This window comes from Limulus polyphemus, unplaced genomic scaffold (assembly GCF_000517525.1).
Source record: "Limulus polyphemus unplaced genomic scaffold, Limulus_polyphemus-2.1.2 Scaffold103, whole genome shotgun sequence".
NCBI classification, from domain to species: Eukaryota; Metazoa; Arthropoda; class Merostomata; order Xiphosura; family Limulidae; genus Limulus; species Limulus polyphemus.
Genome location: NW_013665713.1, coordinates 375539 through 391916, shown reverse-complemented (window position 1 = coordinate 391916; position 16378 = coordinate 375539). Strand labels below are relative to the sequence as shown.

At 31.9% G+C, this 16378-nt stretch overlaps 1 protein-coding gene across 3 annotated transcripts in view; it reads right to left on the bottom strand.

Moving 5' to 3' along the window:
• LOC106470339 (remodeling and spacing factor 1-like) overlaps positions 1-16378 on the bottom strand; it is a 77851-nt gene that overhangs the window by 18436 nt on the left and 43037 nt on the right. For 2 of the 3 annotated variants that reach the window (XR_002613178.1, XM_022399667.1), the window contains exon 6: positions 10957-13208. Coding sequence is in view for 2 of the 3 variants with exons in the window: in XM_022399667.1 (XP_022255375.1) it covers positions 10957-13208 (2252 nt within the window). In the remaining variant the exon portion in view is untranslated. Of the gene's footprint in view, positions 1-6337; positions 6426-10956; positions 13209-16378 lie in introns of all 3 variants that reach the window. The other variant, XM_013930899.1, reaches the window with a different exon arrangement.

Genomic DNA, 16378 nt, shown 5'->3' with positions numbered 1-16378 from the left:
TTCCATATTAGATATTCACCGTGTTTCCCATATTTACTTTTAAGTGATAGAAAACATCACAGGTGACCACAAGTCACCTACTGTATACTGTAGTTAATATTCTTTATCAGTGGTTTGGATATTAGTTACTTGACTTGTATGTTTAGCTTAGAATGAATGATATGAACAGAAATTTATATATTGACCAGTTCACATGGTTTCCATACCTTGGCAGAATGACATTCCCTTGCTTTTCTCAGACCTTTTTTATAAACAAACTATGTTATTCCCTGAATATTTGATCTATGCTACAATGAAATGTGAAACTGCCAAAAATTATTCATGTGTTGTTCAATAAATCCACTGTATATTAAGAGTTACAGTTTGCTTAAATGTTATCTTTCAAAGTTTCAATGTGATCGGTCATGCTGTTCTTGAATAACTTAAATATTTATAAGAACATGCGCAATAAAGGCAGATCATCCATTTATTAATGACAGTGCATACTGACCATACTTTTAAATTTCAATTACAAAAACATTATTTCAGAATAAACATTACAGATTTTAACATTTATAATTATTACGTTTCAACTTAAAATACACTGAAGGAACATGTTGTTTTGTAAAATGAAATGTTTTTAACAAGTATACTTCTTAAATGTTAAATATTTATTAAAGCAATATTTCACGATATGTGTACATGCACAAAATGTGCAAAACTTTCATACACTAATTGCACACTGCAGTAAACTCATACTCCTGATATCTATAAAACAATCTACACACGTTAACAAAATGATCCACTGATCCAGAGCACATTATATCATTTTCACAAGTGCTTTGAAACTGTGCATATTAAGTTAATCTTTATCAAAAGTATTGAAATCCTTTAATTAATGTGACAACATGACATATTTATGAATCAATCATTTTACTGAAAATACTTCCAGGTTTATGCAAGTTTTGTTCATTAATGAGATCACCAAATTATTTATACTTACAAATAACTAAGTTATACATTATAGTTACACAAAAAAGATACTTCATGCATGGAGCCAGCTTTCTGATCAAACATCCACAACATTCATAATTGCATTGTAATCCTACATCATCACAATGTACAATCATCCTCACAGAGGCTACAGTAATTGGCACACATGCAAATGCTACTGCATGAAAACATGTTTGTCATTGACAGTAATACGGATAATAGTATTACACCAGTCAACAGACTCAAGGGTCAAGTTTTTCATTTTGTTTTTGCATAATGTTACATATTACATTAAAAAAAAACTGCAACTAAGTACTCAAACTATTTGTATTCTGGTATGGTCATTGGATTTAGACACAAAGAAAAATGTTAACATATTGCCAGTACTAGAACATACCAGTGCTACACAATGAACAATTAATATCTTGATCTTAAAAGCATTTTATGGTATGAAACCCCCTTAGTTCCCGTCCCCAACACCTTGTTTCTTGCTTGACAAACAGTAAATTTTTCTATATATTACTTAGATATCCAGCATATTAAATTATAGTAACATATCCTTGTAATACCTTACATGTGCAATACTATTAGTTACTGTCAGTGAACATTTTATATTTCAATATTTTTTACTTAGATTTTCCCAAAACTTGTCATTATCTCCAAATTATTGAAATTATATACTGCCATCAATATTTTGTTTTCCTTAATTGTCATTTGTGATATTCTACCTGTCTTTTGGAGATATGGCCTTCTAACAGCCCCTGCCAAAGCTGTACTACACATAATGACATGTTGTGCTATAAGGCAATGCTTAGTGATGTATATTTTGTTTTATAATGAATTAAAACAATATTACTAACAAATTATTTTATATAATTATACATATTTCTGATAACTGGTTGAATAATTATAAGTACAAATACGAACCGTAAAGAAAAACTCACCAAAACTGTGTCAATTTGTTCTACCTTTCAATTGCCAGGCGTTGCCAAAATAATCAAACTGTTCATTTTCATTTTGACATCTTTGAAATCTTTTCCACACAAATATGTTAATCATGTAACATACACAAGGTGTTGTGTTCCTTCTATTCTACTGACCTGGGGACTATTTTATTAATGCACTAAACAGCCTATCTCTAAACTGTAATTGGTTAAGGTGCTTTTAGTTTTTGTTTGACCTAGTTTTAGAAAGAAGAGATGAAGACTTGTCTAGAGCCCTTACACTACATTCAGGTAGGACACTACCTAATGTTTGCATAATCTATTATCGCTGCTTTCATACTACATGACAAGTAATGGTAAACAAAATAGATCGATGTAGATACATATATTGACCTGCTAAATGTGCCAGAATTAACAGAAATGCAATTTTTGGTGCTAATGATAATTCATTTTTTCACCATCTGTGTTTTGGAAGCAAAATTGAATCACATGAAATAATTTACTTTTCCCATTTTTTGCCTGTTAAATGTTTTCTGGAACAGGAATGCAAAATATAAAATTTACTGACCCTTTCCGGTTTCCTCGACCCGTGGGAACCATGAGTACAAATCAGTTTGTGATAAACTGCATAGTCCAACATGACAGACTTAAGTCCATGAGAACCAAAATACTGAAGAGTTGGAAAGTACTTTGTTTATCTTCAGTTTCACTGAAAACTTTATTTTTCAATTGACAGTTTAAATATTTGAAGACCTTCTTGAGTTCTGTTTCCCCATGTGGCAATAAAACATATGGTTCATTGAAATACTGTAACAATTATCAGTATGTTGTTAAAGTAGTTTATTTAAAGCATTGCATTAATATTTAAGCTTAAACAGACAAAAAAGGCAATTCCAATGATGTCCATCCAAATTGTATATATATAGTCATTCCAGTAGAAACAATTTTAGTAAATACAAATTTATTTTTTAACATCATGATGTTCGAGTTTCTGTTAGTCACTTTTGAAATGAATCACATACAAGTGAAAGCAAAGAATATGCAATAATAATATTTGAACCACATTGTCTGCCGTATTCAATACTGACAAGACTTTTCACACAATGCTAAAACTCATCAGAAAATCTGAAATGTGTTCACTTTTTTTTTTAAATTGGGACATCAGTGAGAGTAAGAACACATTCAGATTGCCTATAACCCATTTTTGGATACTTTCTGGTCAGAAATTATGTTACAGAATTAACTTCCCTTATTTGAAGATAATTCATAGCCTCATGTAAAAGGCTTAAGGATGCTAGCCAAAAACTTGCATATATTTTATTTTATAAGCTGATCTACATAGCTGCATCTGCATATTTTTTAGATGTGAATAAGATAATAATGTTTAAAGGATCTTTTACATTATTCCAACATCATTTCTTTGTTGTTACTCATATTTCAAAGTTTCTACTTAGTTGTTATTCTGAACATTGAGCTGGGTCAGTAGGTACTTACAGTGTGTTCTAAAAGTTTATTCATCTTCTCTTCATAATTATGTTGGTTTAAAACAACTGAGGCATGTTGTTTCTCAGTTAGAAATATAAACATATTTGTTTTGCTTTTCCTTTTCTAATGCAGGTGCTTTAAACTCTACCTTAAACAAGTTATTTAAACTCTACCTTAAACAGGTTATTCTGAGGTTCAGTCTTGTATAATTTGTTAATTCTTAAGCTTGTAACCATAGTTCATTTGCCACTGCAACATCAAATATAAGGCTTTAAAATCAAATACAAAAAAATCATATATCAACTAGGTAAGGAAGAGCATCAAGCTACTTGCCAACTGAAAAGGTAATAATACAGCACCTCAGGTCATAATTGACCAAAATAGTAATAAGAGAGGGCATCAGTTAATAGACAAAACCTGTAAAATTCTTAAGGGTGAAAAAAAGATTTGTAAAAAAATCATGAAATTGTTAATGAAGGACACAAGGTTTCAAAGAATAAAGACATGGTTTGTTTGTGTGTTTTTTTGTTTTGTTTTTTTGCAGAAATACTATCAACTTAAATGTTTATTTTATTTAAGTATACCTGAAAATAAACCGAATTCAGAAAAATCAGATATCCAGGCTCTACATTACAACTAAAAATTAAAATAAACAATAAGAGTATAAGATTAGAAGAAACTTGCTTGAGTTAGTAATGCAAGCATCTTCTATACAAGTATAATTTCTTCTAACAAATAATTATAGAATTATCAATTGAAAGTACTAGAAATCCACTTTGTCGATCAAATACTCAAATAAAGGCCCTCCAACACTATTATTAATACAATTAATTACAGATGTTGGGCTTGTAGGTTTGAGAACTTAAAATAAGCCAGTTTGGTTGTTTAGAATAAATACAGTTTTCTGGCTAATACTCTTACAGTAAAAATATTGTTAAAGCTAAAATGTGTACTTGTAAAGCCCAATGGTCAGTTCTCAAATTGGAGAATGCTGTAGCACTCTCTATGTACTGATGGCACGGACGCCCGTATTAAAGCAATAAAAATGTCATCTGGATTTTCATCTCAACAGGTCATCAGAAGCTAGATATAAAGAGCTACCTGGCATAGTCACTCTATCTATGGTGTATATGCCACTTCTCAGCTATCCAAAATTGGGATTTTTATTTTTGCTCCTCATACTCTTTCTTCAATAGGCCTGGTGCCTACCTAGTTCTAGCAGTAACTATAATTTTATCATGATTTTATAAAGTAAAACAGTCTTTACGATCTTTGTACCTATTTTATTATTATTATATGCAAAATTTAAAAAAAAAAGAAATAAATCATAATTTTAGTGTAAATGATATAATTACCCCTTGAAGTTAGCTATTTTACAGAATTATGGTGTTCCTTTAAAAAGCTTAAGTATACAAGGTAAAACAGAAATTACCAGCCAATAATAGTTGAACATTACATAACTGTAACATGTAGAATACTCAATACTTTGTACTCTATATAATCGGTGTATTTAGGACAAAACAAACAGAACCAGAATTTCCAATCGCAAAATGTTACTCTATTGTAAAATAGCCATAAAAGTAGTATTTTAAAGTTAACTAGAGGAAAAGTATAATGATGAAAGCTGAAACTATTCAAACACCAAGCTTTTGATAGACAAAGTGGGAAAGAATATAATGCAGGGATAAAATTCTCCATGTAAAAGTTGAGACAGTTTAGTCTGCTATATGATCATTAGCCAATCAAGTGATATGTCCCCTTCCAACCCTATCAGGCTTGGTTCATTTTTTCAAGATCAGTAATCAGTCCTACATAGTTTTTTTTGTGTGATAATTTTTCCCCCTTATACTTGTTTGTTTCTTATGACTCATGTTACACTTACATGCTATTCATCATTTTATTAAAAATAAGCCTATAAAAGTATTCACATATCTTCTCATGACACAATTCCTGTTTCTCATTATACAAAAGTAAGATATTACATTTATGAGTAAGGTATAGTTCATCCTAATTATTAAGCCAGTAGAAGTTTTTACATTTTATTGAAATAGCAGCTAATGTAGAAAATATTTTCCTATAAATGTTACAGACATTTGAATTCACTTATGAGGCAACCACTTTATGTATTAAAATTTCTCTCTGTACAAAATACATGAATTTTAAAGTTTGTTTTGCTACATTCTAAACTTAATTAAATAATCCCTAAATGAAATCTTGGTAATATGGGGTGGGAGCAAAGAGATATATAAACAGTATAATTATTGACATGACCAAAGAACTAGGTAAAATATAAACAATTCATTCAAATTACATATTTAAAAAACAAATTTCCATTAAAATGATATCCATATTCATCAAATGTTGTTTTTATAATATGGGAAGGAAAAATGTAAGGCAGATAAAATCTTTGCACCACATTAAAACTACTTTAATGTCCTAATCTTAAGACTTTTTCTGGTTAAATGAATGAGTAAAGGTGAAAATTTTATCAAAACAGTTTAAAAATTATAATAAATTTTCAGTCTTATACTATTATTATTATTATATACAAAGTTGTAAGATTTGAATGTTTTTTTTAAACATACTTAAAATTAACAAGCAAATACACATAAAGGAAAAGTTATAGATTGGAATAACACTGAATTACATGACAACAGGAGAGAACAAAATGCATCAAACCTGATTAAACAAATTCATGAATCATTTTTCACTTTACTTTCCTGAAATATGAACTAAAACAATATGAAAAAGTAATGTATTACATTTACACTAAGTATGAAATTTACAAATAAAATAGTTTGCTATCATAATATGAACACCATTGTTAGTGAGAAATAAAAAAGGGTTAGTGTAGTAAGCCAATAGAAAAGTAAGCCACCAAAGAGAAAACACAGAGTTAGAGCAATACAATTAAATAAAGCACCCATGCTTTGCACCTTTTTTGGCCGGCCTCGTTTTTTTTTCTACCATTCCATTCTGTAGCTTAAGTTCCTTCAGTTCCTGCACCTTCTGTTGCTTTTCTTGCTGCAATTGACCATACATGACATGCACATCATGGTATCGTTAAAAAAATTCAATCTGGTAATTTCAGAGGTCGAAATTCCCTTGTATCAATATTCCCATAAATGTTATGAATTTAATATGCTACAGTCTTGAACCACTATCCTTAGAAAAGGATTGAAGTTTAAGCCTAAGAAACTGACTTTAATCTTATTTTTGAACATGTTAAACAAAAGTATCAGTTTTGTTACTCACTATTTTCTATTTTCTAAAAAACTTAATTTCCATCACACTATTAAAGGATCCAAGGTGGAAAAATTGAAATAACAACAAATACCAAAGGCAGATTTTGACCTCTGATTGTGGATCATAAAAAAAAAAAGTAACAAAGCAAAGCTGCTAGCTAAAGCTATGAATTAAATTTTATTTGCAAGCCAGCCCAAACCTAGCATGCATGGCAGAACCATTCTTACAATTCTTTAAGGGAGAAAAGAACTATAAAAAAAAAGTTACAAGAAAAGTTGAATTAATTTTAAACTTTGTCTATCAAGTGAAAATGTGTGATAAAAAACATTACCAAACCATTTTGAAGTTAAAAATTGTGCCTGTATTTATAAAATTATTAGTGGTATTTCTATATGCTTCCTTCATATATATATTTAGACATATACATCAAACAATATATGGGCACTGCACATAGGGTCTAGCTTCATGCTTAGATGGCCATGTTTGATAGAATAAAAGTGCATTAATAACCTTAATGCAATACAAGTTAGACCTTTACATAAATAATAAATAGAAAAATAGTTATTAGAATAATGCAAAAAAGCTGTAAAATTATGACATTGTGGAGAACATCATCTGTACTCCTAAGCCACTCAGTCCAAAATTAGAGTTTCTCTTTCAGGCTGTTCATAGACAGAGCTGGGTGATTAATGAAATTTTTGAATCAATTATTTTCATGAGTTGGGATAATCAAAAACAGTAACAATCGGAAACACTAATTTCAATTAGTTGATTAATTTTGAGAGTCATAACACAAATTAAATATGGTGAACAACCTTGAATTAACAGAAAATAATAATAATAAATCATAATGCCAATATTTTGATTACTTTAACTTAGATATTTTGAATAACCAAAAACAAAAAACCAGGAAGACTAATTTTGATTAGTCAATTGTTTTATGTGACAATAACAGAAGTAATCGATGCCTACAAGTAATCAATTGAGTTAATCGCCCAGCTCTAGTCCTAACTTTAGTTTGCTAGATGCCAGACACTTCTGCTTACATTTTATATTTGGTATTTTTTGAAAATCTCTATTTTATACTAGGTTTGATAAAATAATGCACATACTGAATATATTAACTGCTTGTGAAATAAACCTAAATAGAAAAATTACTACATGAAATACTAAAAGGTGTAGTGATTCTAATAGTGCTTTGTGAAATTAATCAATTTAGTCCTAATTTTAACTATCTGATTATTTTACATTGGAAGAATTAATTCAAAAATTATGTTACATAAAAATATTCATAAGTAACAAAATATTATGAAAGTTTCTCTTGCCTATTTCAGTAATTAGTTTATACAGAGGTTGAGTAGCTTACATTAAAACAATTTTGGAGCCTCACCACACTACAGTTTATCATCACAACTGGTCATACTTTATCTGATGATCATGCACCTTGACAATAATTTCATTGCAAAATGCTCTGTCACAAGGATGCAATGTCCAAAGCTCACCACTCCTCCCTGTTTGCTTTCAACAATCCACGTAATGTATAAGGACAGAAGTTTTCCAGTGCCCACTTCAACAGTTTGATCACACAAAAATCCATAGGTGCTGCAGCCAGGTACTTGATTGGTATCTCTTCTGAGGGAATAGCAAGAATACTTGTTTCATTCACCAGATGCTCGAGGAATGAGAAGGTTGAATAGGAGGTGTGACTATAAGCCTCATCTTGAGGAACCTATACCCTGTTGGCCCCATTTTCAGATAGAAGTATTTCTTGATTACATTGTATAATGTTGCTTGGGTCATGTGGATGGCTTTTACAACTGACCTTCGTGTTCATGGATTCTCACCTTTTACAAGATACCACACTTTTGCTTATCAAGGCTGGTATATGAATTTTTGGTCTCTTTCCAGATGGTCCTGTTACCCCAAGTTGATCCATATTCCTTTCTTTTAGAATACAACTAAGTATAAGGGATATCCTAGTCTTGTAAATTCAAAATCTGAACATATTTTTATAATCTGAATGTAGGAATATTTTGCATCTAAAGGACTGTTACATACATTTTCCACAATCAATTTTCAGTTTCACCACACTACCTAAAAATTGGCCAACAACGTCAAAATGAAATTCTGATACATTATGTTCCATTTCAACTTTATACAGACTGTGGTTGTTAGTGACTTGCTGATTTGCATATTGTTATTTTATATAACATACTCAAATCTCTGTATATCACTAAAGTGGGAATCATAATCACAGGAATAACAATAAACATTACTCTTTTAATGAAATACTGGTCCTTTTAAACTGGTTACAAAGCCATATCACTGATTAAAAGCAAATCTCAAAGCTTTTCATTGATACGTTTTCTGTGTATAAAATCCAGACATATATAGAATTACAACTAGAATTATTTCTTGCTTTTAAAAACAAAAAAGTGAAATCATGCTGAAAGTTGAGTGAATCAAAATGATACAAAACGTACAAATCAGAGTTATTCCATTAGTTTAATGTCTTGTGTTTCCAGAATCTAAAGCAGTGATAACTGAAATAGTTTTGAATTGAACATAAGTTTGATACATGGCACATGTTACTTTTAACAAAACATAAGCCTCAGACACATTTTTGTCATAGTATTGTACAACATGACACCATAGAAAAATGGTATATAGCAATGTGACCTTTAGATATAACATGAGAATGACTTTTCAGCTTTCAGGAATTCTAACGCAAGAAAAGCTCTAAAAATACATCAAATGCAGATTTACTTGGAAAACTAAAATCAATGATTATACTAAATATTGCTCTAAACTATAAATGTGAGAGTTATTTAAAACTTTCATAGAAGAATTACTTCTTCTGTAAGAAATTGTTCAAGCAAAATTGGAATTTATAATATTGTAGCAAAACTACTGTTCTAAAAAATTTCAATCCCCCATCTCAGTTTATTTTAAGGCAAATTTGGCATCTGATAATCCACATTGCAATTTGAAATGCAAATGACTGGCAAGTCAGTATAAACTCATAAAAAACATAGTAGAAAGGGCATTATATCTTTACAGTTCATGACATTTCACTTTAATATGAAATATGATCCCCATGAACAAGGTCAGCCTGATACCAATGGTGAATGCTTAAACTCAGTATCAATTGTACCTTTGACCATTCCTTCGTAAGAGTTATTTCCAATGATCATTAGTTTCTCTAGTCACTTGACAGAATGCATACATCTCCTAAGAGCATTCCATAAATGTTTCGTATAAGTGGTTGAAGTTAGACAATCTCCAAGGAATGTTTTGACAAATTTAGTATAGTGAAGACACATAATATCATCCATTAAGCTGAAATCAGGGCCATTTGCAGAAGCATAGAGTAGAACAAAGGGTCACAGTTTGTGGTCCCTATAAATTTGGGCATTAATGGAAGCAGTCAGCTACTTGTGTTATAGATGATGGTTCAGTCTTAAAGAAATGTGTTGACCAGTTTAGCATGGTGGGCGATGGTGTCACCATCCACTATTATGCCAGAAATCAGGGCCAACTGTAGAAGCATATGGCAAAAGAAAGGGACACAGTTTGAAGTTTATATGAAGTAGGGAATTATTGGTGGAAGTTCTGTCCTTGTTTTATGTATTTCAAACCCTGTGATTCATTTTCAAGTGCCAAATGAAACAAGAAGCCAATATATATATATATCATAAGCTGAATTATCTATTCACCGGATGCATAATGTGCATAACAATGAACTGAGGAATTTGATGAATATACATGTATGAAAACAGTTTACCATGTCATAGCTATAATATTACAAATTTCAACTATTCTTAGTTTTTTGCAGCTTGTTTCTGTGTATGTATATATAGTAAAGTTACTATTTCCTAGTATAAATTTTTGGATGGGCTCAGATTTTTTATTTTTGTGTGAACATTTATAAGCATGTTTAAAATTCATAGGAAAAATAAATTTTTAAAAATATATCTATCTGGACAACAAAAAAAGATGATAATTTGGTTTTGTGATGTCAATTTTTTCAATGTCAAACAATTGTTTTCTTCTATGACAGTGAAGATCTTACTTTGTAAGATTTATTACTCAAGAATAAAAAAAAAAAAGCTGGTGATAAAATACTATACTGCACATAAAACATTTACTTTTTACATAAATAGATAATTTAGAGAACTGTCAAGTATGAATAAGAAACTGTTATGCTATAATAATTAAAAATACTTTGTAATTCATTAAAACTGTATTTTCATGACTTATCTCTATTTTCCTTGGTTAAATTCCTTACTTAGAAAAATCTATTCATTACCTTTTCCTTAGTAGTTGCTACCTTCTTTTTAGCTAATTCTTCCAAATGTCTTTGCTCTCTTTCTAGTGCTTCTGCAAGTTCGGAGAGTTTTTTCTGCTGCTGTTCTTGAATGCGGCGACTACGTTTGATATGGAGGTTTGGAGAATCACTACCATCAGACCCATTCAAAATTTTTGGTCCTCGTCCTCTACCTCTCTTCAGTGTTCCACTGTTTGATGGTGGTGTTAAGCCCCCTTTTCTAGTAACTTGACGCCCTCTGCCCCGACCCCTACCCCTACCTCGTGACCGACTACGCCCTCTTCTTGGACTTTTGCCTGCAGCAAGAATTACTTCTTCTGGAATAGTGAGGCTTGCCTCCTCTCCCTTCTTCTCACTGCAACTAAGATTTTTTTGATTATTTTCAGACTCAATAGACTCAGAGTCTCCACCACTTTCCTTTTCAATAACTTTCTCAGGAGTCTTATGTGCAGTTTTCTTCATATCATTACATTTTCTACTTCTAAGCTTTCTTCCCCTAACAGATTTTTTCTTTTTTGTTTTTGGTGCATTTTTATGTTCCTCCACTGTTTCTTCTAAATCCAGAGTTTTATTTTCTAAAGTAGAGGCTTCAGCTGACTCTACAGGTACAGCTTCAACTGAAACAGTTTCATATGATTTTGTTTGCTCATCAGATTTCTTTTGAGGTGACAAGTTTTCAATTTGTTCTTTCTTTGCTGAATCTTCATTTTCTTTTGTACTATCACACTCAGCTTTATTCATTTTCTTATTATCATTTATTTGATTTTCATCACCTGGAGAATCTTGAAGAATTTCAAACACTCTCAAGCTATCAGTGTTAATTTTACTCTGTTTGTTACTATCACTTTCTTTATTCTTGCTAGTTTGAAGATCTTGAATTCCATCTACTTCTTTTATGGTTAGAGAATGTGTTGTACTTGATTTGATGGTATCTACTTCATTACAATCTGTTTGAAGCTCTTGAATTGTTGTAGATATTTCACTTGTACTATTACAACTGACTGCACAAGGGTTTTTAGTAGTATTTAATTTATCAATTTTGTCTTGTAAAATGTTTTCATTATTGACCAATGGGGATGTACACACATCTTTTTCTGAATTTGTCTCAGCTAGAACAGAAGGCTTGTTAACTTCTTTGGAGAATTTTATTGCTGTTTGTTCAGAATGCTCACTTTTTATATCAGCTTGGTCATTGTTGGAGTTTTCTGCTTTGGCAACATGGTTTACATCTGTTTCTTTTGCAGCTTCCGAGTCAGTAAGATTTTCACCCGATAAGCTACCAAGAACTTCTGACTTGCTTATACTGTGTCTATTATCATTTGTAGAGGAAGACAAATCAACAATTTTTTTATTGTTTTCATCTTTGTTCAACTTTTGATTTGCATCAGGTACATTTTTTAAACTTTCAGCTATTTTTGCCGAGTCTAATGATAAATGACATTCTGTGATGATCTTTATTTCTTTTTCTTGACTAACAGACTCTTTATCAGAATTTGTATTTTCTGATAATTTGTCTAAATTTAGTTCAGGTTTTTCATGGGTATCTAGTTTTTTGTAGTAAATTTTATGTTTGAATTCTCTACCCTCAGAGGTTTTACAAGAGAGGCTATCTTCAGCAACTAAACTATTTAATATATCAACACTACCAATGTGATTGGATACTTCTGTTGTATGTGGTACTTTAGATGTACTCATATTAACAGTTGTCACTGACACTCCACCATGTGAACTTAACAACTCTTCCTTATCCTGCTTTTGAACCTGTTTGTGAGATAACTTAGAAATACCTTCTTTTATCAATACACTTTGAACATTCTTTTCTACATTATTCTCCCTGGACAGATCAAGAGGTTGCATTTGTTCAACAGATTGACATTTTAAGTGACCAAGCTCTTTCTTTGAAGTTTCAGCATTTGTGTCACTGTGGGATGATTTGTCAATGAGCAGAGAGTTGCCTGCTTCAGTAACTGGAGTTTCTTCTGTTTTGACATTATTCTGAATTTGTGAGAGCTCTGGACTCTCCTTGTTAGAGGAAACTACAATGCCCATAGGCTGACTTTCTGACACAGTTTTAACATCACAAGGTTTCATAGTTATCCCAGCACCAACTGGAATTTCTAAGGAAAGTTTTTCTTCATTTTCCAGGGTAGTATTCTCAGATTTTGCAGCAATGGTAGTGCTCAAATCTAAGGCTTGAGGCTTTATGTCTTCTTTGTCATTAATACTGGAGGTTTCTGATAAAATTATAAAGATATGAAAGAAAATTCTTAAGTTGATCAAGAAATTTAAGTACATACAAATACACACATACATAAGTTCAATATTTTTAACAGTAAAGTGTAATGTTTTACAAAAATTAGAAAAACATCCAATGGCAAGATTACATATTAGAGATATTCAATAAAGATTTAAAAGAACTATTTGGCCTAAACATTTTCCTTTTAATGTTTACCTGCATGTACTACATATGTTCCTCCATAAAGTTAACATTTTCCTAAACTGAAAATGTATTTCTGAATAGATACTTACCTCCCTTAAAAAAAAGCTTTCTTGATAAGTACCACCCTCTGTAAGCAAAAGTTTTTTTGCTCACTACTAGCCTTGTAACTCCCACTTCTTTCTGCATATCTACATGCAAATAATCATGCAGCAACCCTCCACCAATAGGAGTGTGACACTACTCTTATTGTAACTAGCACCCTCTCTAATAATGCACTTGTTAATCACTTCAAGACTGGCCATGACCAAGTCAACCAATACAAAAGAAATGGGTAGGATGAGTGGGAAATGTGAGAGGAGGTAAGTATCTATTAGAAATACATTTTCAGTTTAGGAAAATGTTAACTGCCTATACAATATCTTACCTCCTCTCACAAAAAGCTAAAATCCCACACTGAACTGGTGGAGGGTCGGTGAGAATATGATCCTCCTTTAGAAAATGCCAAGAGAAAGACCATGGGGTGTGGTAAGGAATGAAAAACATCACACCAATGGAAGATTGCTCCACTATTGAACCAGGTATAGTCCTCAACCTACAGAAATGTGTCACCAAAACTGAAAGGATAGAAACATGGAGGGTCCCTAAAATATTATCAGCAGTAAAGGGAACTCTAGGTGTCGAGTGGGTAGGATGTGACACACCGTAAATGGGAATTCAACCTCAAACAACACCTGGCGGCATCTGGAATTTTACATCCTCTACATTTCACTTCAAAAATGGGTGCTGGACAGGAATATGAGAATCCATAACAAGAATACAATTCCGCATGTGCACACCTCTAGCCCTGAATCAACCAGAAACTGACATCCAGCAAATGGTAGGAAGTAAGGAGAGTTCAAAAGGTGAAAATGAAGGGCCAGACCTTCAGAAATAACCTTCAAAACCCATAGATCACCTGTAAAAGACCTTCAAACATGGGCAACGTGTAGGTGTCTGGCCCCCACTTGCCTTGACTCGAGAACCAAATCACTGACTCTGAATGCCCCAAACATGACAACAGGTATCCAAATGATTGTAGCAAGCTGATGAAGGAGAAATTGGGACTGGCAAAGGGTTAAAAGGTGGGAGGCATGCCACTGAGACAGGAATAGGTGTTTGGGACAAATGAGAAGCCAATGAGGATATGGAGTGATGTAGATGGGCTGATTCAACTCTGGACTCCAAATTGTCAAAAAGACCCCCAAATACCTCTTCCCAGAAAAATTGTGCCATCTGCAAATCAAGTGAGGAAGAAGCGGGTAAACGAACCCTGGATAATATGGCATCCAGTCCGAAAAAAATCCCAATAGCATATCAGCCACATCTATAAAGCCAAGAAAGAAGAGGAGAGACATGCCATGGTAACAAATAGAAAACTATAAGATTCATCAGAATATTCTTTAGAAGACAGATGAATAGCTTCCGTGAAAAGATGATGGAATGATAAGGCACGAAGAATAGCAGATAAGATAAGATGGGAAAATTGAGGTTGGGAAAATGAAACCTAAGTATTAGGGTGTGAACATTGTGAGTCAAAAATAGGAGTAGTTAGTAGACACTGACCAAAAGATTCATCTCTAATGACGGTAGGGGTATAATCATAGGAATCAGGAGACAAAGACAAAATCAAACATACCTGTTTAATCAAGTTAACAAAGGGAGAAAGAGGCTTGGGCAAGTCCCCTGATTGAAAAGCATATTCAGGAGGGGGAAAATGTTGTCCAAATTCTAATCCTCCCTGTCAGAAACACCAGGCAAGTGGTGGTGAATGTTACACGAAATTAGACAATCCTCTACGGATCATAGTAGTCACATGGTCTGTAATCCCGCTGGAGCAGGAAGAGCAGTGGTAGTAATAACTACTTGAAACTCAAACAAAAGAAACAAAAGGTATCTAGAAAACAAAATTCAAATATTCCAAAATTTGCGAGCAAAAATAAACACATCTTAAAAGTAAAAATGCCAACTGAGAAATGATTAACAGGTGCATTACTAGAGAGTGCACTAGTTACGATAGGGGTAGAGTCGCAGTCCTATTGGTGGAGGGTTGCTGCATGATTTTTTTGCATGTACATATGCAGAAAGAAGTGGGAGTTACAAGGCTAGTGGTGAGCGAGACATTTGCCCCAATAGAGGACAGTACTAATTAACAAAGATTTTTGTAAGGAGAGGCAAGATATCATATCAGAAAAGGAACTTCTTTATGTATATTTTCAAAAACATATATAATTTAAGACATAGAATAACAAATATAAACTAAACAAGCATATGCCATTTATAACCATATTATGAATTATCTTAAAATAATTTTAAAAAAATCATGCAACATTTACATAATTTATAGTTTAAGAATATAATTTCCTAAGAAATTTAAAAATTGTGTGCTTATCTTTTTATATGATAAAGATCTTTAAAACAATTTACAATATACACACACATATATATACATTATGATGCATAACATTTCTTGCTACTCACAATAAACTTATACCTAAAGTAACTGTAGTAATGTAAATAGCAAACAGTGCAGCATTAAGCCATTTCCCTATGTTTGCATTTATGGATATATGAACACATCAAACTCCAAAACTTTTCAAGTAGAAGATTTATACTTTGAATTTTAATAGATTTTAAGGATAACTAAGCTGAAGTTCACCAGGCATGCCCCACAATGTATAAATTGTTTTTAATTCAAATGATTGTAAAACATAAGTCAAATTTACTTTCAATGTCAATGGTAGTAAGTGAAAACAGAACTTAAAACTTTAACCCCCTCAACACGGACTCAGTGTATATCTTCACAAAATTTGGCAGTCTTTCAGTTAACATTATAAGTCGTTCTCATAAAAAAGTCATATTTTTAGTGAAGAATTTTTAATAAACTGAAATAAAGATTTGTCCATGAATATATTGAGTATTTGTTTT